Source organism: Lepidochelys olivacea (assembly GCF_965140295.1).
Source record: "Lepidochelys olivacea isolate rLepOli2 genome assembly, chromosome: 8".
In the NCBI taxonomy this organism is placed as follows: Eukaryota; Metazoa; Chordata; order Testudines; family Cheloniidae; genus Lepidochelys; species Lepidochelys olivacea.
Window position 1 is genome coordinate 24,759,929 of NC_140418.1, and position 23,013 is coordinate 24,782,941.

Genomic DNA, 23,013 nt, shown 5'->3' on the forward strand with positions numbered 1-23,013 from the left:
TGTGTGGTGTGTGGTTGCTGGTGAGTATTTGCTTCAGGTTGGGGAGCTGTCTGTAAGCAAGGACTGACCTGTCTCCCAAGATCTGCGAGAGTGATGGGTCGTCCTTCAGGATAGGTTGTAGATCCTTGATGATACGTTGGAGAGGTTTTAGTTGGGGGCTGAAGGTGATGGCTAGTGGCGTTCTGTTATTTCCTTTGTTGGGCCTGTCCTGTAGTAGGTGACTTCTGGGTACTCTTCTGGCTCTGTCCATCTGTTTCTTCACTTCAGCAGGTGGGTATTGTAGTTGTAAAAATGCTTGATAGAGATTCTTGTAGGTATTTGTCTCTGTCTGAAGGGTTGGAGCAAATGTGGTTGTATAGTAGAGCTTGGCTGTAGACAATGGATCATGTGGTGTGGTCTGGATGAAAGCTGGAGGCATGTTTCAACAGAGCCAGAAGAATACCCAGAAGTCACCACAATCTTGCAGAGTTTTTTGATGTGTACTCATGAGGTTTGGATTTGCCAAAAATTCCATGCATAAACAGGTGGCTGCCTTTTACACATATCCCTCCTAGCTTCCAAGGTTTACTGGGTGTTGGGGCACTACAAACATTCTCCAAGATATAGGATTTTTAATTGGACCAATCCACCTGATTCTCTCTCTTCTTTTCTGCCACTCTCATAGCCACTACTTTGTGCCCTCATTTTCAGATCTAGAACAGGATGGTGGTTACTTCCAAACTGGCTATAGAAAGGGGTTTGCATACGTCACACGTAGTAGGACTAAAATATCCTTTCAGTGTTCTGACTATTGTATGATGGCAAGGGAAGAATCTGACCTAACTATATCCTTTACCTTGCATGTAGCTGTCACTACTACATTGATTTAGCAAATGTTATTTATAAATAACTATTATTGCTGCTACTAGTACGTTTAATGAAAGAGGAGTCACTGAAACCTTTTTCATTTTTGAGATGCATGTGAAACTATTGTCACTCCCCAACAATCATTGCATTTCTTATCGATGTAGCAAGTCTTTAAAATGTCCTTTATTTTCTGCAAGGTTTTGTGAAAAGAAAAACAGATGCTTAAAGGACGCATACAAATTTCCATTTACATGGAAATCATTTTGACACCTTGAAAATATTGTTTTGCAGTGAAAATCATCAGTATTTGAGCTCAATAACTGTTACATTCTTATTTCTTTATGCTCCATGTGTTTGCTGAGAGGACACTTTTCTAAATGAGATTTTATTTCTAGTTAGTTATACTGTATAAATATTACTATTGTGGTTTAAAGGCCAGAAACTGGTTGATTTCTACCTACAACTATAAGAAAATATAAAATTATGGCTAATGATTTGTCTAACTTAAACCACCTGTCCCTTGGTATTACAGCACACACCTATGTGTGTGCTTTATGTTCTATTTTGAAACCTGGGGACCATTTAAAAAAGTAAACACAGAAAATAGGATAATAGCTCTGAAATAGCTGTTATTGACTATCTGTCATGTTCCCCAGTAGAGCTATGTTGATTTATACCAGCTAAATATCTGAACTTTGATTGCTAGAGATAAACCTCATAAATAAAGTTTGGGCTTGGATCTGGATCAAACCTTTCCCTGCACTTGGATTTAGGGGCTGGAGGTATTCAGATGTGGTGGTCTGGTTCAAGCACAACTCTAGTTAAGATTGTTTTAACCCTCATGTAATAAGTAAAATGAAAAACAAATGGCCCATTTATAAAATAGATATTATTTATCTAAAGGACTGACAAGGTTCCAAAACAGAGTTTTAAAAACATGTTAAAATTAAATAAAACAATATGAATAGGACATAGTGTACCATATGAACCAACAGTCTATCAAATGTCTTAAAGTCAATGTGATTTAAGCACGTGCTTAGATTAAAGCATGTGTTTAAATGCTTTTTCAGAATCAGGGGCTAAAACTGGTTAAATATATTTTTGATAACTTATGAGCAGTCTTTTTCCTATACAACTTTTGGCCTAAAGTGAAGCATATAGCTGAGTTATAAACTTCTGAAAACATAGTATTATCGGGGAATAACTGATAAATGTCAGTGGACAGTAGTCAGTAGTTGTAGTGGATGCCCCTATACATTTCAATGAAAGAAAGCCCACAATATACAAGAAGCTAGATGTACAGAGAATAGCAGAAGAGCGATACACTTCTCACCGTTAAATCAACCTCTCTCAAAGGGCTGCTGTCTTTTAATAATTAACTACAGTCCATTGATAGTTTAGATGCATTCAGAGTTAATGAAAATGATTTTATCTTGTAACTTAATAGCAGGCATTACTGTCAGTCTGTGTGGTCATCAGCAATATGTCACTTACAGTGTTACCTTTGGGTAGCTCAAAGCAGCTACAGTAGTTACCAAGCCCACACTAATCCCAGTCTTTTTAATTTCCTTTATGCTTGGAATCTTGTTCTCATTTTTCACAGGTCAAAAAATACTTGGATAATTTAAGCAGCCAAATAAAGCTTCAGAGTACTATGATATGTTAACTCTCTGTCCTTCTTAGCTTGTACTCCACAAGCAATGAATTAATGCTTAAATACCATTGTGATTATTCTGTATCTGATTACATTAAAATAGCTTCCCCCTGTCATATTTTAGATTAATTCTTCTTTACGAGCTATATTGGGCACCCTTCAAAAAAACGGACACAGACAAAAAAGAAGATAAGTGGATGATAAAAAAGGAGGGTGAGGTCACACCAGTCATCTTACTTAGTTTTTACTTGAGTATAATGCTCCTGCCAGTTCTATTTTGGAGATGACTTTCTCTTCATATATCCTTTCCTCTACCACTCAGCTCATAATTGATCCCCCCCCCACTCTGCCATTGTATTTTAATGTATATTCAAACATCTTAGGAGTATTGTCACATCTTATTTATAAGCTTCCCTCAGGGTTATATGTTGGGCAAGAATGTTCACATGAATGTTCTTCTAGAATCTGAATTAGAGAAAAAGGGCATTTGACATGCTTGGTGCATAAGCGGTCAATGTCTAGACACAGTTTTTCAATCCAATTTAGGATTTTCCTTTGCCAGTGCTGTTGCCAGTTGTTTATATTTTAAAAGAGAACCACAGTAATTTCATGCGTCATCTCTTATTTAGGCAGCAGGGTTTTGTTCAGTTTCAAAGCCACGTGTATCTTTTCTAAGCTAATATCTATTGTATTGCGAGTCAGTCTATACTGAACATTAAGTCACATTAATACGTTTTCAAATCTTTTGGGAATATTGCTTTTCAAAATATTGCATTTTCAATAATGTCTGTAAATAACAGAGTGAAATTGAGGTATTTTTTGCTGTATTCTGGCAACTGAGGTTTATAAAACCTTTTGTATGGTTCCAAATTTCACAGGAATGCTGTTTCTTTATGTTTCTGCAACATCCAAAAAAGCTAGTTATGGACAGAATTCTGTCATAATTCATCAGCAGCCATTTACTTTTAGGGAAAGTATTATTATTGGAAGGTACTGAATTAATAGAATTAGAATGTTAGCCTTCTATCTTCAGAACAGGGAGAGCACAGGTTATGGCAATGCAAACAGAAATAAACTGGACTAATCCTTGTGTCCTTAGCCTGATCTGGATGAACCACTTCTAAGCATCAGTCGCTAGGGTTCATTTAATCTTTGAACATTGTGTACAAGGGTATTGGTTATGGTGGTTTTCTGATTTACGATGAGTAAGGCTCCCATTTCATAAAGGACACTGAATCAGTTAACATTAAGTTTTATTCACTACCCAGCTGGGCTGAATTTAAGATGAAAGGCCCCTGCACCATCATCAATTCGTTATTAAAAATTTTCTTCAGACCTAAACCAAACTTGTCTCAAACAAAGTTGTTAATAACAGTGGACAGGAATGATGAAGAAATTGTTACTCATGCAAAAACTTGGGACACAGATTCTAATCTGTGCATATGGGAAAGAGTCTCACTGTCTTTTATTTTTATTGGTTTCTAGGGGAGTATGTTGTTATGACTACCCACTTCCATTTGAAGAGAAAGATTGGTTACTTTGTCATTCAGACATATCTACCATGCATCATGACAGTGATTCTGTCCCAGGTGTCCTTCTGGCTTAACAGAGAATCTGTACCAGCAAGAACTGTATTTGGTAAGTGAAAAAAACAAATAAACAAAACTTACTAGGGTCATATGCTACATATAGAAAAGCATCCTTACTTTAATATATGATGTGACATTGGAGAACTGGATAAGAACTATGTTTCACTTTGAAAATATTGCAACAGATGATTTTTTAAAAGGTCCAAACTAATTAATTTATTTAAAAGAATAAATAGTAAAATGCTATATATCAAAAACAAAAATGAAAAATAATGACATTATGCTAATCTGGATTCAGATCTGAACATCTTTGCCTATCTTGATTTATATAAAAAATGAAAAGGAATATTCAAAGGGTTTAGCTTATATACATCTTAATATTACTAAATGTAAATGTATACATCTAGGAACAAAGACTAGGCCATACTTAAAAGATGGGGGAACTCTATCCTGGGAAGCTGTAATTCTGAACAGGATTTGGAGGTCATGGTGCATAATCAGCTGAAAATGAGTGTGATGTTGTAACCTAAAAAGCTAATGTGATCCTGGGATGCATAAACAGGGGAATCTTGAGTAGGAGTAGAGAGGTTATTTTACTTCAATATTTAACAGTGGTGCAACCACTGCTTTAATACTGTGTCCAGTTCTGGTGCCCACAATTCAAGAAGGATGTTGATAAATTGGAGAAAGTTCAAAGAAGAGCCATGAAAATGATAAAGGGATTAGAAAACATGCCTTATGCTGATAGACTCAAGAAGCTCAATCTATATAGCTTAAAAAAACAGAAGGTGAAGTGGTTACTTGATTACATCTATAAGTAGCTACATGAGGAACATATTTTTAATAAATGGCTCCTCAGTGTATCAGAGAAAAAGTATAACATGATCCAATGGCTGGAAGTTGAACCTAGACAAATTCAGATGGGAAATAAGCTGCAAATATTTACCATGTAAGGTAATTAACTATTGAAACAATTTACCAAGGGCTATGGTGGATTCTCCATCACTGACAATTTTTAAATTGTTTTTCTAGCAGAAGTACTCTAGAAATTATTTTGGGGGAAGTTCTACGGCCTGTGTTATGCAGAAGCTCATACTAGATTATCATAATGGTCCCTTCTAGCCTTAGAATCTATGAATTATGTAATGTACAGAAAAAGTTTAGATGTCAGCTGTCAGACTAGGAGAAAGTGTGCATTGACTGTTTCTCATAAAGCAAAAGTGGTTAATACAGCTTTTGGCTTGGATTTTCAAAGGGAATTTAGTCAAAGGGAGTTGTTCACCTGACGTTCTTGCCCCAGTTGAAACTCCCAGCTTTAATAACTCTGTGGGTTGATCTCATCTGCAAGCTCCTCAGATACTGTTATGGCCCAGTGCTGCTACGGAAATCAGTGACAAAATTCCTATTGTCTTCTCTCTGAGTGGAATTCAGGCAGGGATGAATGAAAGGGATTCTATGATGATATAGTCACACCTGCTTTTGGTTCCCTGGGGTTTTTGCTATTACATTTTAATACACATTTTTTAAATTAGAAATAAACAGCTAGAATATTCTTTGGGGCTTTTGTTTAACCTATTTCACATCCAAAATCAAGATAGATAGACAGACAGACAAGATGGGTGAGGTAATAGCTTTTATTGGACCAACTTCTGTTCATGCAAGAAACAAGCTTTTGAGCTTCACAGAGCTCTTCTTCAGGTCTTCCCCAATATTGCAAACAAATAGATAAATAGATAGATCTAACAACAAGCACTTGATTAAAGAAAAAGGGAGGTGAGAGTTCTCCAATATGCTCCAGTTCTTTTTGTGTTGCTCAAGCTATAATTGGCCAGTTGAGAATGCCTCTGGCAGGAGTGGAAGGGCCTAAATGCAGCAGACCTTGTTTCTGCACCAACAGCTCTCCCTCAGTGCAGTGCAAGAGCATGACAAAGAAGAGGCTCCAAAGGACGTGTGGAGGTTAGTAGCAGGAGGAACTCTGCCTTTTAATGGTGGCAAAGGAAAGCTGGAGATCTATAACCAAATTCAGACGTCAGTCTAAGGGCTTGATCATGAGAAGCACCTGTAATTCCAGTTGTATTACGCCTATTTTCACTTACCTCTCAAAATATCCCCATTAGTTGCTTTTCCTGCTCCAGCCCACTTTCCCAATAACTCTTCAGGTGAATCACACCAGCTTAGGCATCCTTAGATTCAGAGAGCCAAATGCTCACATGGTGTGTAAGCTCCATGTTGGTAAGTAGATATGAATGTAGAGAAGTCCCTAAATGGAGTATAGGAGAGTCTAATTGAGTCTAATTTGTATAAAAGGGGACCTACAAACTGGTGTGAAGTGCAACACATTCAAATCCTTTAAACGCACTTCTGAAATTGGTATCAAAAGTCTAATCTTGGCAATTTTGTCACAGAGTAGATTGGGCCCCTTAAAAAGACATACATTCAAAGATTGCTGCTGGGAATATTTACATCAGTTATGTGTAAAAAAGAAATGGAACCTCATTTTCTTCCATTTTGCTTTCTTTTTTTATTGTTGACAATACCAACTTGCTGGTTCATGATGTTGTAGTTATGTTGGCCATAAATGGGATACCAAATTACCCCATGTATCAAAAAAATAACATACAATACACTATGTTATTCAGGCAGCTGTTTTTAAAGCCTTACAAAACCCCTTCAAGAATGTAAACATTTTAAAAGTTTTCCTTTCAGAATACAATTATTTTGCTGAATACTTGTGTGTTTTTTTACATATGTTTGAACTAAGTCTAGAGTTCTGTTTCTATTTTTTTAATCTCCTAACTTCACTGAAGAAAAGAGATGTCTCTGAATACTTCACCTGAGCATATTCATACATGCACCCACACAGAAAAGCACAGCGTATATAGATTTATAGCCCTTTTTTAGCACTATAAATAAAAACACAAACTATAGCATAGCAGGATTTACTGTACAAGAGCAACAAAAAATCATTAGTTATAAGTAGAAGAAGACCTTATAAATTCCCCCAAGGAACAAAAACCACATCATCATTAGGTACCAATTATTCAAGATACTGTCATTGACATCTAAATATATTTTTAATTATCTGGCCCTTTTCGATCTCTGCATATTTTCATTAGTGCTCAGTACAGTCGATATAAACTGTAGCAGTGATTTAATACATGAAATTGTCTGCAGTTGTCAAGGTAACTTGCAAATGTGATTTGATGTAAATTTTGCACTTGCAAAAATCTGTAGGCAATGTGATAGCAACGTAATCCTCCTACTGTCAGTAAAAACTCCATGGCTAGTTAAAGAAAAAATGTTCTTCCAGCAGGTATGAAGCTTTGCTCCTAAAAATGCAAATTACATTGCCATGGGTCCTACTTAACCTCTTTAGTGTTGCCAGAGCATCACTGTGTAATGGCACAGAAACCTGTACAAAACATCAGTTCAAATAAATGCAATATCATAACATGCAGCTTAGTCTATTTTGGGCTACATTGAAGTAGCATATTTTCCAAATATGTTTGCTACTTCATTCAGCCCCGAACAGGTTAATCAGCAACAAGAACAATTTATATCCTTTGTTTTTATGGGAAACATTGTATGGCACTGTAGCAGTCTTACACAAGTAAGGTGGAAAGTATCCAACATGCCTATGTATGCCTGGCTGAACTTTGCATAATTTTGAGTTGTTTTATCTGCAATTATAACATGAAATGAAAGAATTGACAAGATGGAAAAAGACTTGCAACCATCCACATGATTACTAAAATGCTAGGTGAGATCAGGAACTGGATCATAAATTAACTCCTCCTCTAATTCTTTTGCTGGAAGAGGAAATTATGTTAGTCTGTAAGTCCAGACAACAATAGGGCTGTGGTGACTTTCTTTTTCCTGTTTCATTCATGTTGGAAGGATGGTCGTTAAGTCTGATTTTAAAATAATAATTCTGAGATTTTATTCAATCACTGAATTTATTTACAATCTAAGAAAACAGTAAATCTAATCTCATGCTGTGGGACATAATGCACCCATCTAAATTCCTTCCTGACCCTCAAAGTTAAGCAGATTATATTTCATTTTGTCTTCGTCTGAGGCATTGTTGCACTGGCTACCATCACAGGCAGGATGCACGACTACATGGACCAATGACTTCTTGTATATAGTGTATATATTCTGAGATATAGTGTCCAAACTCCTGCCTAGAAGAAACACAAATATATCATGCAGTTTGTTAGATATTTAATATTACAGATGGTTCAGCAAAAGGAATGTGATAACGGTAACCCTGATAAACACATTTATCCCTCTTACTCCAAACTCACATTATTTTCCTTTTCACTGTTATCTGCTTGATTTCTAAGTGGTCCACCATTGACTAACGACAATTACTTGAATGTAGTCAATGCCAACAATAATCCTTTGTCATCCACTCAGGGCTGTATCTGTTGGAGCAACAATATCTCCTAAAGCACAAACCTCATTGTCTGGCTATGCCAAAAGACATTAGATATGGTTTAATCAGGTCACAACTTTATTATTAGATGTCTGGGATGAACCCGGCGGATAAAATGTGCAGTGGAGGTGAAAACCCCCACAATTCACCTGGGGCACGGGGGAGAGGAGTGCTTTTTTCAGCCCCCCCCCATTTCTGTTCATGTCCCTCCAGCAGATCCTCTGCCAGGACCCTCCAATTCCAGCCAGTTCCTGGGGGGAGGGAGGGCAGGCCCAGGCTGACCTTTTCAAACCCCTCATTCCTAGGCGGTGAGTCATCCACCACGCTGACTGCTTTTCCAGCAGTTTTACATCTCCCCTCCCACTCAAAGCCAGAAAGCATTGCCCTCTTCTCCTGGCCAGCCAGACAACCCTCCCCCAGCCCGCTTAAAGCCTGCTTAAAGTGAAGGGCAGTGACTTCCATATGTCAAAAGATCAAGATAAAGCACAAACCAGAAGGGTACCTCCAAGATTATTATTTCCACAGCAGAACCTGAAATTTGATATTCTTTGGCTGGGAAATATATTTCTAACAACAAAAGCCGGTGAAAGTATTTTTCCTATTTTATTTGTGAATCCACATTGATAGGTAAAAGACAAAATACAGTACCTGATCTAAAGAGATGCTGACGTTTTTGCTTTACAGGAGTGACAACTGTCCTCACAATGACCACCTTGAGCATCAGTGCAAGAAATTCCCTTCCAAAGGTGGCCTATGCCACTGCTATGGATTGGTTTATAGCAGTGTGCTATGCATTTGTGTTTTCAGCACTCATCGAATTTGCGACAGTAAACTACTTCACAAAGAGAGGTTACGCATGGGATGGCAAAAGTGTGGTTCCTGAAAAGGTAACACCTTTACTAATAGAGTTTATGAGACATACATTCATATCTATTCATGGCATTTGTGTTGGATTCAGTCTGTATGTTTTCTAATGTGATTTAGATAATCTACTGAAAGAGGCTCTTTACATGGATATTGGGCATTTTCTGTTCAGGATTTGCTGGTCACACTATGTGCTGAAATCACTTGTTGTATGCAAATTACTAGCATGGATAGTGGTTACATTTTCATTTTTAGAGCACTACCAGGATGTGCAGCATTGTGTGGCAAAGAGAGGAAGACATAATCTCTGTCCCATGTCTCAAATCTGAAAGATACAAGTTGGCTGAGGCTAACACTGTGGCACGAAGGGAAAGCTCATACCTCCAACACTCCCCACCCCCTTCCTGTCATGTCTTTATATGGCTCCCCTAACTGTAGCACCTCCCAGTTATTTAACAGTCTCTCTTTATTTTTCCTTTCCTTTCCAGCCTATAGTAGGAATAGATTGACTAGTTTATATGTTGTGTGTTTGAGTGAGGACTCAGTGGATCTGTGCAGTGTCTCTGAGCCTGATGCAGAGCTCACTGAAGGCAGTGGATATATTTTCCTTGATGTCCACAGGTTATGGATCAGGACTAATTTTGAAAGTTTGTGTGTAGGAAGAAATAGATTAAGAAACTCACTGCACAAGAAATCATGACCATGAACTTCAGAACTTAATGCAAAACACTTTTATTTAATTTAGTTTGCCCGCATCAAAGTCCAGGCCCTTTGAAAGCTCTGTCTGACACACTGAAAAGCCTTCCCTTATTTAATGATTATTTAATTGTGACGTTAGAATGTAGCTTTCATGGCAGACCATGTTTTTGAAGGATAAGGGAGGTGATGTCTGAAGTATCTAGGTCCAATACCATGGAGACCTTTAACTATACACCATATTCAATGGGGAGCCAGTGAAAAGAGTGGGGTACTATGATTGCTAAGTAGACAGACTACTGGGTTTTGTAGCAGTTGGAGCTCGTTCAGGTTGTGTCTTCATTTCTTAATATAAGGTGCAGTGAGCAAGCCTAGAAGTCATGACTCTGTGGATCACCATCCGCCTCATCTCTTTCTGAAAGTATGGGGTGCAATCTCTGCCAGTTACAGGTGGAAGTAGACATTTTTTGCTGCCATGGCTCTTTGGGCTCCCAGTATCTCTGGGCAGTCTAACAGCAACCCAAGATTGCAGACAGATTTGAACTGGAGGATGATGCCCTCAGTAATGGGGATGTAATAGAGGAGAAAAGTTCTCTGAAGCACTTGTCTCCTCTATTACATCCCCAATTTTGAGAGCATCTGAGTTATACCAGCTGAGGATATGGTCTGGTATGTATAAGTTTGCTTATACATATTGCTGTGTAAAGGATACACAGAGTGGGTATTTTCTGCAGGCACTTGAATACTCCAGGCACTTAATATGTAAGTTCAATAACATGATGGAGAAGACTGAGCATTGTGGGACCCAGCAGGAGAGGTCTTGTAGGGGATGCATCTCAGACTTAAAGGTCATATTGTGTGCCATCAGCAATAGCTGAACTACAAAGGAATCTCAAACCAGGCTCCACAAGAGTGGAAGTTACCTATTAGCAAATATATCCCATCCTTTTCTGTGGAAATCAGAATCTATGTGTGGGGCTTTATGAACTGATAAACAACAACGAGAACAAAGTGAAACCTTTTCATTATTATTTCGTCAGGATTCTTCACTCCAAGCACCTCATAGTAACACAAGTGAAAAAAAATATGTGTAGATGATGCCAGGCATGCATGGACCATGTTTAGTAAAGAACCCACTTCATGCAATGTACAATTATACAAAAACAAGGGGGATAGAAGTGACTGTGACAACTGTAGAGGTTTCTTCCTGTTGAACATCATCAGAAAAGTTGTCACTCGCATTGTGCTCCCTAGGCTGCAATCTCTAGGTGAAAGAATCTATCCTGAAAGTCAATGCGGTTTTCACTCAGAACACTCCACCATTGATACGATATTTTTGGTTAAGCAACTTCAAGAGAAAGTGTAGAGAAAAATGAATGCCACTCTACATAGCCTTCATCGATCTGATAAAGGCCTTGGATATGTTCAACAGACAGGGCCTTTTTATGTCCCCTCATATTTTTGAACTTTCATTTCTTACATCAAGGTATGAGGGCAACTGTGGTGTATGAAAACAAAGAGTCAAATGTTTTTGACATTAACAGTGGCATGAAACAGGGGTGTATCTACTTTTCATTACTGCTTCTTCATGTATTTAGGGACAGCAATGATAGCATTTATCAACATTGCAAGATTTAGAGTGAAAACCAAGATTCTGAGAGATTTCCTGTTTGCAGATGATGTGGCCTTGGTTGCCCATAGTGAATCTTCCTTGCAAAATCCCTTGGGTAGATTTCATGCAAAAGCTTCAGGCTGACAATTAGTTTCAAGAAGACTGTGATCATGTACCAAAGATTTACCCATTCTGGAGGCTAATTCGCTTAGTGTTGTTGACAGCTTTTGCTACTTGGGTTCTACCATCACCAGAAATCTTGACTTTCAGACTGAATTAATAGAATCGAAAAAGCAGCTAAGTATTTCAGGCTTACAGAAATACACATGGAATAATAGCAAACTATTAACTAAGATGAAGATGCAAATCTAAGAGACTTGTGTGCTGTCATCCCTGCTTTGTGGTTCAGAAACCTGGACTACTTATGCCAGGCATATCAGGAGACTGAATGGCTTCCACATGAGATCCTGAAAATAAAGTAGGGAAACATATTACCAAACACAGAGATGCTGGACTGCACAGGATTGACCCACTTAGAAACCACTGCTAAAAAGAGGAGGTTGCAATGGCTCATTCATGGCAGGTGAATGGCAGGAGACCATATCTCCAAGAATATTTTCAATTGTGAGATTTGAGACAGCTCTAGAAAGCACGATCACTCTTTTTGGCAATACCATGATGTGTGTAAACATGATATGAATTCATTCAACATCAATGTGGAAAGCTGGGAGGAGTGTGCAGGATCCTTTCCAATTTGGAGGGAGTATCTGAGTAGGTGCAGCTCAAAATGAAGTGATTTGGATCCAGAAGATGGAAGTAAAGTGAGAAAGAAGAAAGCAGCATGCTGTAATCATGGATTCTAACTCAGACAACACATGAATCTGTAAAATTTGTAACAAGCTTAGTCACTCTTTAATTGCACTTGTCTGCCATAAGCGGATTCATCAGGCACCTGATTAGACCTCTTACACGTACACCAAGATCCAGTTTGGATTGACGGTTGCCAATATATTTCATGCCTGGTTCTTGCCTATTCTACACATGAACTTTTCTCATAATACAATGGAATATTCAATTAAATTGTAAAATGACAGATTTAATAGTGGTATTAGGAAATACTAATACTTTTTTAATATCATGAGTAATTAACCTGGGTAATTCATTGCCACAAAGTGATACTGAATTCAAAACAAGAATTAAACATATATGTGTATGTTGGGCCTGATCCACAGGCTATTGAAATCAATCATAGAATCATAGAATATCAGGGTTGGAAGGGACCTCAGGAGGTCATCTAGTCCAACCCCCTGCTCAAAGCAGGACCAATCCCCAACTAAATCATCCCAGCCAGGGCTTTGTCAAGCCTGACCTTAAAACTATCTAAGGAAGGAGATTCCACCACCTCCCTAGGTAACCCATTCCAGTGCTTCACCACCCTCCTAGTGAAAAAGTTTTTCCTAATATCCAACCTAAACCTCCCCCACAGCAACTTGAGACCATTACTCCTTGTTCTGTCATCAGCTACCACTGAGAATAGTCTAGATCCATCCTCTTTCAAACCCCCTTTCAGGTAGTTGAAAGCAGCTATCAAATCCCCCCTCATTCTTCTCTTCCGCAGACTAAACAATCCCAGTTCCCTCAGCCTCTCCTCATAAGTCATGTGTTCCAGTACCCTAATCATTTTTGTTGCCCTCCGCTGGACATTTTCCAATTTTTCCACATCCTTCTTGTAGTGTGGGGCCCAAAACTGGACACAGTACTGCAGATGAGGCCTCACCAATGTCGAATAGAGGGGAATTATCACGTCCGTCGATCTGCTGACAATGCCCCTACATATACATCCTAAAATGCCATTGGCCTTCTTGGCAACAAGGGTACACTGTTGACTCATATCCAGCTTCTCGTCCACTGTAACCCCTAGGTCCTTTTCTGCAGAACTGCTAGCGAGCCATTTGGTCCCTAGTCTGTAGCAGTGCATGGGATTCTTCTGTCCTAAGTGCAGGACTCTGCACTTGTCCTTGTTGAACCTCATCAGATTTCTTTTGGCCCAATCCTCTAATTTGTCTAGGGCCCTCTGTATCGTATCCCTACCCTCCAGCGTATCTACCTCTCCTTCCCATTTAGTGTCATCTGCAAACTTGCTGAGGGTGCACTCCACACCATCCTCCAGATCATTTATGAAGATATTGAACAAAACTGGCCCCAGGACCGACCCTTGGGGCACACCACTTGATACCAGCTGCCAACTAGACATGGAGCCATTGATCACTACCCGTTGAGCCCGATAATCTAGCCAACTTTCTATCCACCTTATAGTCCATACATTCAGCCCATACTTCTTTAACTTGCTGGCAAGAATACTGTGGAAGACCGTGTCGAAAGCTTTGCTAAAGTCAAGGAACAACACGTCCACTGCTTTCCCCTCATCCACAGAGCCAGTTATCTCATCATAGAAGGCAATTAGATTAGTCAGGCATGACTTGCGCTTGGTGAATGCATGCTGACTGTTCCTGATCACTTTCCTCTCCTCTAAGTGCTTCAGAATTGATTCCTTGAGGACCTGCTCCATGATTTTTCCAGGGACTGGGGTGAGGCTGACTGGCCTGTAGTTCCCAGGATCCTCCTTCTTCCCTTTTTTAAAGATGGGCACTACATTAGCCAATGGAAAGGCTCCCACTAATTTAGATGGGCTTGGGATGGGGCCCAATGTGAACATTCAGAATTATATTAGTTAGGATTTTAAAGACATATATAAACCCTTATATTTCAGAGCAGAAGCCATACACTAATGGAGAGGTTTTTGAAGAAGCTTCCCCTATAAACATTTTAATCCATAATTGTCCACTATGGGTTTTGGATTTTTTTGCAGCTCCCTCTGAATCACTTGCTACTGTTCCCTCTCAGAGATAGGATAGTGGTCCACTATACTGATTTGATATGGCAATTCATACATTCCTTAGGACCATATAGTAGCTTCCATAAATTTGTTATAAAATATCAAAGTTTTTTTGAGAGAACAATAAAATCTCTTTAATTTACATAGGCAAAATAGAAATTTCCTGATTCATCTTGTACATAACACTGATCCTATTTTAATCTAATTCATGCTTTCATACACATTGACTATTATCCCTTTTGTTTCTTCAAACATATTTCCGATACATTTCCAATGCTTACCACCAAGGCATCTGCTGGAAAATATGTAACGTGTCATTACATATATTATTTAAGAAATCTGCTTTTAAATGGCTCTTACTACAAAATTCCCTTGATTTAAATCTTCTCCTCTGTACTAAAGAGACACTTTCTCAAGACTTGAAATGAGACAATGAGCATTGGAAGAAATATAGCTATTTTATATGAAATTTAAACATTAACTAAAGGATTTAGAATGAATTATGCAAAATGTTCACATATGAGAACTGAAGATAGTGTTGTAAAAACAAAATCTTTGCAGCATTATTAGTAGAGCTGAATGAATGGGGGCGGGGTGGGTGGGAGAGAAGGAAATCCATGAACATCCTTTCAAATTTTAAAAGGAATTTCAATTTGACTGGTTGGGGTCATGTAAAGGGGCTAAGCCGGGGCTCGACCCTCTTCGGGGTGGCAGGGAACCACACCGGCTTGCTACACACAGTTAACTTTGGGGAATTCGTCCAGCCACCGGAGTCTTCCTCAGCAGCCCTTGCGGTAACTAGAGTGAGCACTGTAGGTCCGGGCCCTGAGTCAGGGCGGGGCACCAAATAGTCAGTAGCTCAGGCCCTCAGGCAGGGTCTGAGCAACACAACATGTGTGAATTAGCCCAGGCCTTCAAGGACCTGGAAGAGGGGGAGACTGCCACCCACGAGTTGGGTAGCAGAGGGGATGCAGGCCCACCCACTCCACTGCGTCCCAGCCCGGGGCCCTAACAGCAGCAAACGACCCACTGCTGGGTCAGTGGGGATCCTGGCCGCAACAGACTGACATGGGTTCTGGCAGAGTAACAGCCAGACTAGGGTCGGCTGTCCCTGGGCTACTTCCTAACTCCCCTCCTTCTGGTATCTGGGTCCCGGCAGTGTTCTCCAGGGGCTCCAGCACCGTGGGTTCCTTGGGGCAGTGGACAAGCGGCCAGCTGGGTAACTCCCCTGGATAGCTGGCGCAGGGCAGGTCTGGTAACTTCCATGGATAGCTGGCGCAGGGCAGGTCTGGCCAGTCTTGGTGTGGACCTGTGGCCGTGGGGTTTTCCCAGTCGCGGGCTAGGCTGGCTACATCTGGCCTCCCCGGCAGCTGGTCCTCTAGTGAGCTCTGAGGGCCCGCCTTTATACTTCCAGGTTGTGCCTTTCTACTTCCCGGGCTCCGCCTGTCCCACTGAGGGGTGGGCTCAGAGCTTCCTGGCTCCACTCACTCTGGTGGCTGGAGGGGTTCGACCCTCTCCAGGGCGGCAGGGAGCCACACCGCCTCACTACAGGTCATATTTGCTGTTTGTTTAGTATTGAAACTTCAGTAGAGTGAATATTTGGGAAAAACCAATATTAAGCTTCAGTTCTTGAATATTCACCAAAAATAATCAAATTGTGTAGTTGAAGGCAATATTAATAATTCATGCTATTTTGGTTAGTTGCATAAGTCATACAATCAGAGAATAGAAATAAAACCATGTTACCTTTGTAACTAATAACTAACATAACAAGTAAACATTTACAAAGAACTGTATGTGAATGATTTACATAATTATTTGCTGAAGAATATTTCTAAATTAAGTCAAATAATAACTAGACTTTTCACTGCAAAATATTTGCTCAGCTCTCCTTATTAATTATACTCGCAAGTTCATTATAGTTCCTTTTAAGGGTAATTTAAAAATACATTTTAGTGGAGATCCAGTTGCACTGAAATTTTGAAATCTTTTCTGTTCTGTGTAGCAAATAGACTTTCATATGGCAATGATATTGGTGTCCTAAGTAATCAAGATTTATGAAATGATAACCCTAAAATCATACATTCCATTTGATGTGAGACTAAATTAAACATTAAAAATCCCATGAAACACAATATTCAAGAATAGTTTAAAAATATTAAAGATTGTATGGCTCTTGTGTTCCCTAGAAGTTAAGGATCCCCTTATATTCTTCATATTAACATACCGAAGATATTCTCTGTACACCGTGTACTGAATTAGCTGTCATGAATGCTAAGGAAAAGGCAAAGCCAAGTAAGGCAAACTTGTGATGGACAGAAGTTTATAATCTAATATCACTCAGGGCTCTGATTAGATGTCATATTACTTTTTCATAAACTTCAATGGGACATAAAATATCGAGATACTTACTGGAGTTAGGCTTTGCCTAGCTCACATTCTTCATAAAATGTAAAACTACAAAATGACTGTTCTATTAGGTTTCTGTGAAACAGTTATTCATTTAGCTGGATTTATTACTGCTTACTAGAATACTAGGGCTGTTTCTGTTCTGAGCAGGTAAGAAAAAGTGAAAAAGAAAAGAAATATGAGAGCTGAAGCTGTTGATGGATGAATGACCAAAGGACTCCCTGATTTTGACTCTTCTTTCCTTTTGAATTAACTGTTTTTCAGCTGCTTATTCTATTTATTAGGTTGAAATAGTCTGAGACATGTGTGCTGAAGGGAATTTGAAGGCTGTTCCTCAGCCTCAAGGATATGTGTTGATTTGGTCTAACTTAGAAATCTTCTATTAATTTCTCATGGAGGGAAAATGAGAAATGACTCTCCTTTCTCCTCCCTATCCCCCTTTCCTTTCCCTCTGTTTGCATACTTTTTTTGTTCTTTTCTTTTTCTGTTCCCCCCTTATTTTTGGGTGGGAAATCAATAAAATAGAAATAAAATATAAATATATACTGAATTATATTAGTTAATAGAATTAAAACAATCCGTTAAAGGTTCTTTTTTTTTTTATCTATACCTTCTCTTTACTGTTCCAGGAACACGGGATCAGATTTTTGGCTCTGCCCCATTATCAGTTTCAGACACAGTTTAGAGCCCTTCTGAGCCGTAGGTGTTGTTTCCATATAGTCAGGGATAGCTGAAACACAGTACAGTAGTACTTCTCTCATGCTTCCTTTCCCTTCAACTCAACCTATGCTCTGACTTGTTCCTATATAAAGGCTATGCTGTAGAGTAGGACTGCCTACAACTTTATGCCAGCTGAGATTACCGTAGGCCAGATGATTTCAAGCCAGTTAAAAGGCTTTAAGACTAATTTAAATGGTCAGAGTGGCACAATGCCTGATCAAGGACCAGGATCACATCCAGTATGTTTAAGATAACTCAGTCACTTTCTATTGAACTATAAGCACTTTTAAAAATATCAGCATTCTAGGATGGTCCATAAATTTCAGTGCGATATATGGATATTTTTAAATAGACTGGGAATATACAATTTTATAGCTCCCACACATTCTGAATGAAACTCCAACCATTGCAAGTCAGCTAGTCCAGTGGTAACCTGCAAAAGGCATCATTAAGTCTCCAATATGTCCAAGCCCTTAAACACATGCTTAAGTTCCAAGTATTTTGCTGAATAGGGAATCAATAAGCTGTTTGTTGTGTTCCTTTTAAACAGGCATTCTCTCTCAGTGTGAGGAAGATGAAAATGATATGTATGATAAGTTGTGTTAGAACTCATAATACATTATTTATCTTGGTATCTGAATGACAAATTTGGAAATAGTTTTATAATGGTGGCATCCTTGGTATCTCTCAAACTCAATATATTTGTTTTAGTCACAAAGCTCATTTGATTCAGAAGACAATGAACTATATTTAGTTTTCTGCTGTTTGATTAATATTGCAGATATTACAATACACTGATTTGCTTACTATCAAAAATAGCATGTCCTAAAATGTATCTGTTATTCTAAATGTTTTGGGGAATTAATTAGTTGATTTATTTCTAGGAAAAGTAATTAAACTGAGAGATTCTATCTTGTTCTTGAGTACAATGTTTTACATAAATCTCACATACACACCTAACATCTAGTTAGTCCAGTTTGAAGTATATTTTCAATATATAGCAACAACACTGTATTATGGTACATTATCACAATATTAACTATTGAAAACGTGGACAAGAATAAAATTCATGTTTTTCTTTCCCCAGCCAAAGAAACTGAAGGATCCTCTCATTAAGAAAAATAACACATACACAGCAGCAGCAACAAGCTACACCCCTAATATTGCCAGAGACCCTGGGCTGGCTACCATTGCTAAAAGTGCAACAATAGAACCCAAAGAAGTTAAACCAGAAACAAAACCACCAGAACCCAAGAAAACTTTTAACAGTGTCAGCAAAATTGATCGACTATCAAGAATAGCTTTCCCACTGCTTTTTGGAATCTTTAATTTAGTCTACTGGGCAACTTATTTAAACAGAGAGCCCCAGCTGAAAGCCCCAACTCCACATCAATAACCCTGTTAACTCATGTAGTTTTGTTCAGTCTTTTGCACTGGGGATTGCTTTCAGTATGACACACAGTAATTCCCATTTGCTTCATTGCCTCTGTCTTAAAGAAAATGAAGGTTTCCTTATATTAAAAAAGTATATATATATTTTAAAAAAGTAACCCTGTATACTAGGGCCATAACAATGTGATGTGTACACCTGGGAACCATGATTCTGAAGAAGGGAGAGGAAAAGTTCAGTAATGAAAATGAATTTGAAACCATTTGTAGATAGCTTATTACTGAATATCCCAACAAAGATACTGGACATGTATGTGAAATATTTTTATGCAAAATAATTGTGGGGGAAAATACTCTATGATGTTCATGTAGCACACACTGTAGTGTACTTACCATTTACAGAGCACTATTTATGTTGTATTTTTTCAAGGCTGTAACCCTTTCAATTTTGTCAAATTCCATGAGATACATTATATTTCCAGCTCTTCTCCCCACCCTTCCCCCCAATCCCCAGTCACTGGTCTTATAATATTAAATGTTCTTTAAAGAAAAGGAAGTCTGCATATTCTAGGAACAGTTTATCACTGTACAGCACATATGATTCAATGGTAATGAATGCTTTCATCTGCTGTCTTAAGGCAGTCTTGTTGTAAGCATTAATTTGTCACTAGAAAGACATGAAATCAGTTGCACAATTAAGTGCAGAATTCAAATGCCCTTTACCCCATGTGTAATCAAACCAGTACCTGGATGCTTTTATAGGTAGCTTTTATTTATCAATATGTTTCAGAAAGAAAAAAAAGTTTTGCAAGCTCTAGATATGTTGAATGTATTCTTTTATGAAACAGTACATTAAAAAGCTTTAGATTAAAATTTATGGAGAGCAGAAAGACAAATTATAGTATTTAAATAATATATGTAAATATGCAGCATGAGATTGTACTTTTTTTACTTTTTTAAAGTTGTGTTCTTAAAATATTGTGTAGGGTTCATCTATCTTAGCTCTTAATATGTTGTTAAATGCTAAAGGAAACATATTTAGAGCCTGCATTAAAAAAGTCCGTGGTACTGGAAAGACTACAAAAGGAAAGAAAGAGCTTGGAGTTAATTTCATTTGTAAAGTGGTTAAGTGTACAGTAGTTTGCAATTTGACAATGCCATCCAATGTATACTATTAGATAAATGACTGGTCTGCTCAGGTCATGCATAAATACTAAAAAATGGAATATATTTAGTAGGTAAAACTGGTAAAATACTTGTTAAGACAGAAAAATCATCTGTATATTACTGCTATATTTGCTGATACATAACTGTTACAATAAGTGATGTAATATATGTAGCATTCAATACAAAATCATACACAAAAGAATGTACAGGAAAATAGATTTTATTGAGTAAACTTACTACATTTCATTTTTACTGTAGCAATATATTTGTAGGAACAATATGTAAGGGCTTTAAATACAAGATGTCCATTTTGCAGGTATGGTATTCCCTTTAAAACAATTCTAGTTAGTTTCATTACTTCTGAGAACTTCTTAGAAATATAAATTTCAGGTAAGGATTTTTCAAAGAGATTGAGAGATTGATGGATTTTTTCAAGCGTTAATTCAGAATCCACACAACACGGTATTGAGTGAATTTAAAAACAATGCCAAATGAACAGTCAGCAAATTAGTTAATGAGACAGTCAAGTTCCATAGTTATGTTTCAGGCAATGTTTTATAAACTCTTTCTCAATAAATCAAGAGGTTACCACTCACAATCTAAACAAAAAAATTGATGTTTATTTAGAAAAGAAGTTTTTTTTAAACAATACTTCATTGTCTAACATTTAGTCCTGTCTAAACTTGATGAGCTAATCTGATGGGAGTTTATTAAAGGGGATGTTTCATCTTCTGGTTCATGTGTAGATATATGTATAGAAAAAAAATAAAATATGGCTCTTTAACTTCTGTGTACTTGTTTATCTTGTTATTTTTGGCGTTAATCTAGTGTGTTCATTTAGGGTATTTTATCTTCCTAGCTATTCATAGCTACCTTTTGGTCTGCATTTTGCACATTAGATGTGAATATTACTTAATTAGTCTGCTTTTTGCTATGCAATGACTGCATTATATCACCTCTTAGTTTGTTAGTCTATGTGAATAGTATTATACTGTATAAATTTGATTGCACAGTTTATCAAATATAAAGTATTCTCTATGTAGCTTTTTTACAGTGCTTTGCTAAACCATGTAATAATAGTAAGTCTTCCTTGAAAATAATGATACACTCTTATAGAGGACAGTTCCTGTTTACTCCTGGGATAATTTTAAAAAGATGACATTGAATGTTTATTGCACCTCAGTGCAGTAATGTGGCAATAAAATCTAAATCTAATAGAGGTTGTTTATGGCAGAAGCATGTATTTGCTTTACAGAGTTTAGCAAAAGCTCTTTATTTTATGTCAGACTGTAATTCTATTATAATAATAAAGACAAAAATGTTCAATAATGAAAATGAATGTTTTACTTTTTGGTTTTTTAGTTACTGCTCTTTACTATATGTTGCGTGAGAAGCTGCTATTCATCTCAGTTTCTGTGTATTCAGAAATGAATGACATTCTAATGTTTGTAAGTGTCTGCACGATGTTTTTCAAGGGACACAAGCAATATCAGAATAGTTTCTGAAATACGATTTTATATTTTTTTAAAAATAAAGAAGTCTGAACAGTGTTCATCCAAAAAGCAATAAAATGCACTAGATGAACAAGTAATTTAGGTTCACTAATATGGTGATGGGTATGATACAGAGCCAAAATAGAACAGGATAGTGTCACAGTTAACTTTTTAAAATAATTACTGTATGTGATAGAATATGGATAGACTAACCAGATAAATGATAGGGGAAACAAAACAAAACAAATGCAGGCAGTTTTAATACAGACCTCATGGTCTGGTAAAATAAAACAAAAACAAATAAAAAATGTAGATCCAATAGATATTTTGGGCGAGATCCTCACATGGTGTAAATTGATGTTCTTCATTTATTTTAACTGCTTGTGTATAGGACACTCTAGCTAATAATTATACAGTGGACAAGTCCTGAAAACTTTGCTGAAGTCCTCATTATTACATACATGAGAAAAACCCAGGTATAGGAAAAGAAATTGAATGGAGTTTGAAACCTCTGCAGTTTTCTTGAATTCCTTTTGCAGGGGAAGCAAAGTCTTCACGATTAGCTCATCTGTGGGTGAAGGGAGATAAATCCATGGATTCCCTGATATCCATGTGGATCTCAAGGGATCTGCAGGAGGAAAAAGACATCCACATGTTGTTCTGCCCCACATAGCGACTGCCTGCCCCTGGAAGGATAGCTCTCATGGACTATTCTAACTGTGCTAGCCCCTTGACCCCACGTAAGGGGAGTCCTCAACATGGAGCAGAAAGCAGGGCAAGTTAATGTAGCCTCTGATCGTATTCATTTATTCTTTCTCCAGCGTATTTAGAGTTAGGGAAATCCAACTAAGCTCCCCATCCATAGTCTATCTCCCCCAACTCCATGGAACTGGAATCCCATGGAACCCCAACATAGGACTTCCTGCAGGATTGAAGCCACAATATTGGAATTGGAGTTGCTATCATGTTACATCTGATTATAGTTTGGGGGAGGGATAGCTCAGTGGTTTGAGCACTGGCCTGCTAAACATGACGTTGTGAGTTCAATCCTTGAGGGGGCCATTTGGGATCGGTGCAAAAATTGGGGATTGGTCCTGCTTTGAGCAGGGGGTTGGACTAGATGACCTCCTGAGGTCCCTTCCAACCCTGGTATTCTATGATTCTATGAATACCCCACACTCATGGGCACAGGCTCTCTTCCATATGAAGATGAGGAGGGGAGCATGGGGCAATCACTTTT

At 38.0% G+C, this 23,013-nt stretch overlaps 1 protein-coding gene across 1 annotated transcript in view; it reads left to right on the forward strand.

Annotated features, from left to right (window-relative positions):
• GABRA1 (gamma-aminobutyric acid type A receptor subunit alpha1) overlaps positions 1-21,560 on the forward strand; it is a 55,848-nt gene extending 34,288 nt beyond the window's left edge. The window contains exons 8-10 of the mRNA XM_084635661.1: positions 3,986-4,138; positions 9,212-9,414; positions 18,812-21,560. Coding sequence (XP_084491787.1) covers positions 3,986-4,138; positions 9,212-9,414; positions 18,812-19,120 — 665 coding nt within the window. The 3' untranslated portion in view covers positions 19,121-21,560. The remainder of the gene's footprint in view (positions 1-3,985; positions 4,139-9,211; positions 9,415-18,811) is intronic.
• Positions 21,561-23,013: the final 1,453 nt, after the last annotated feature.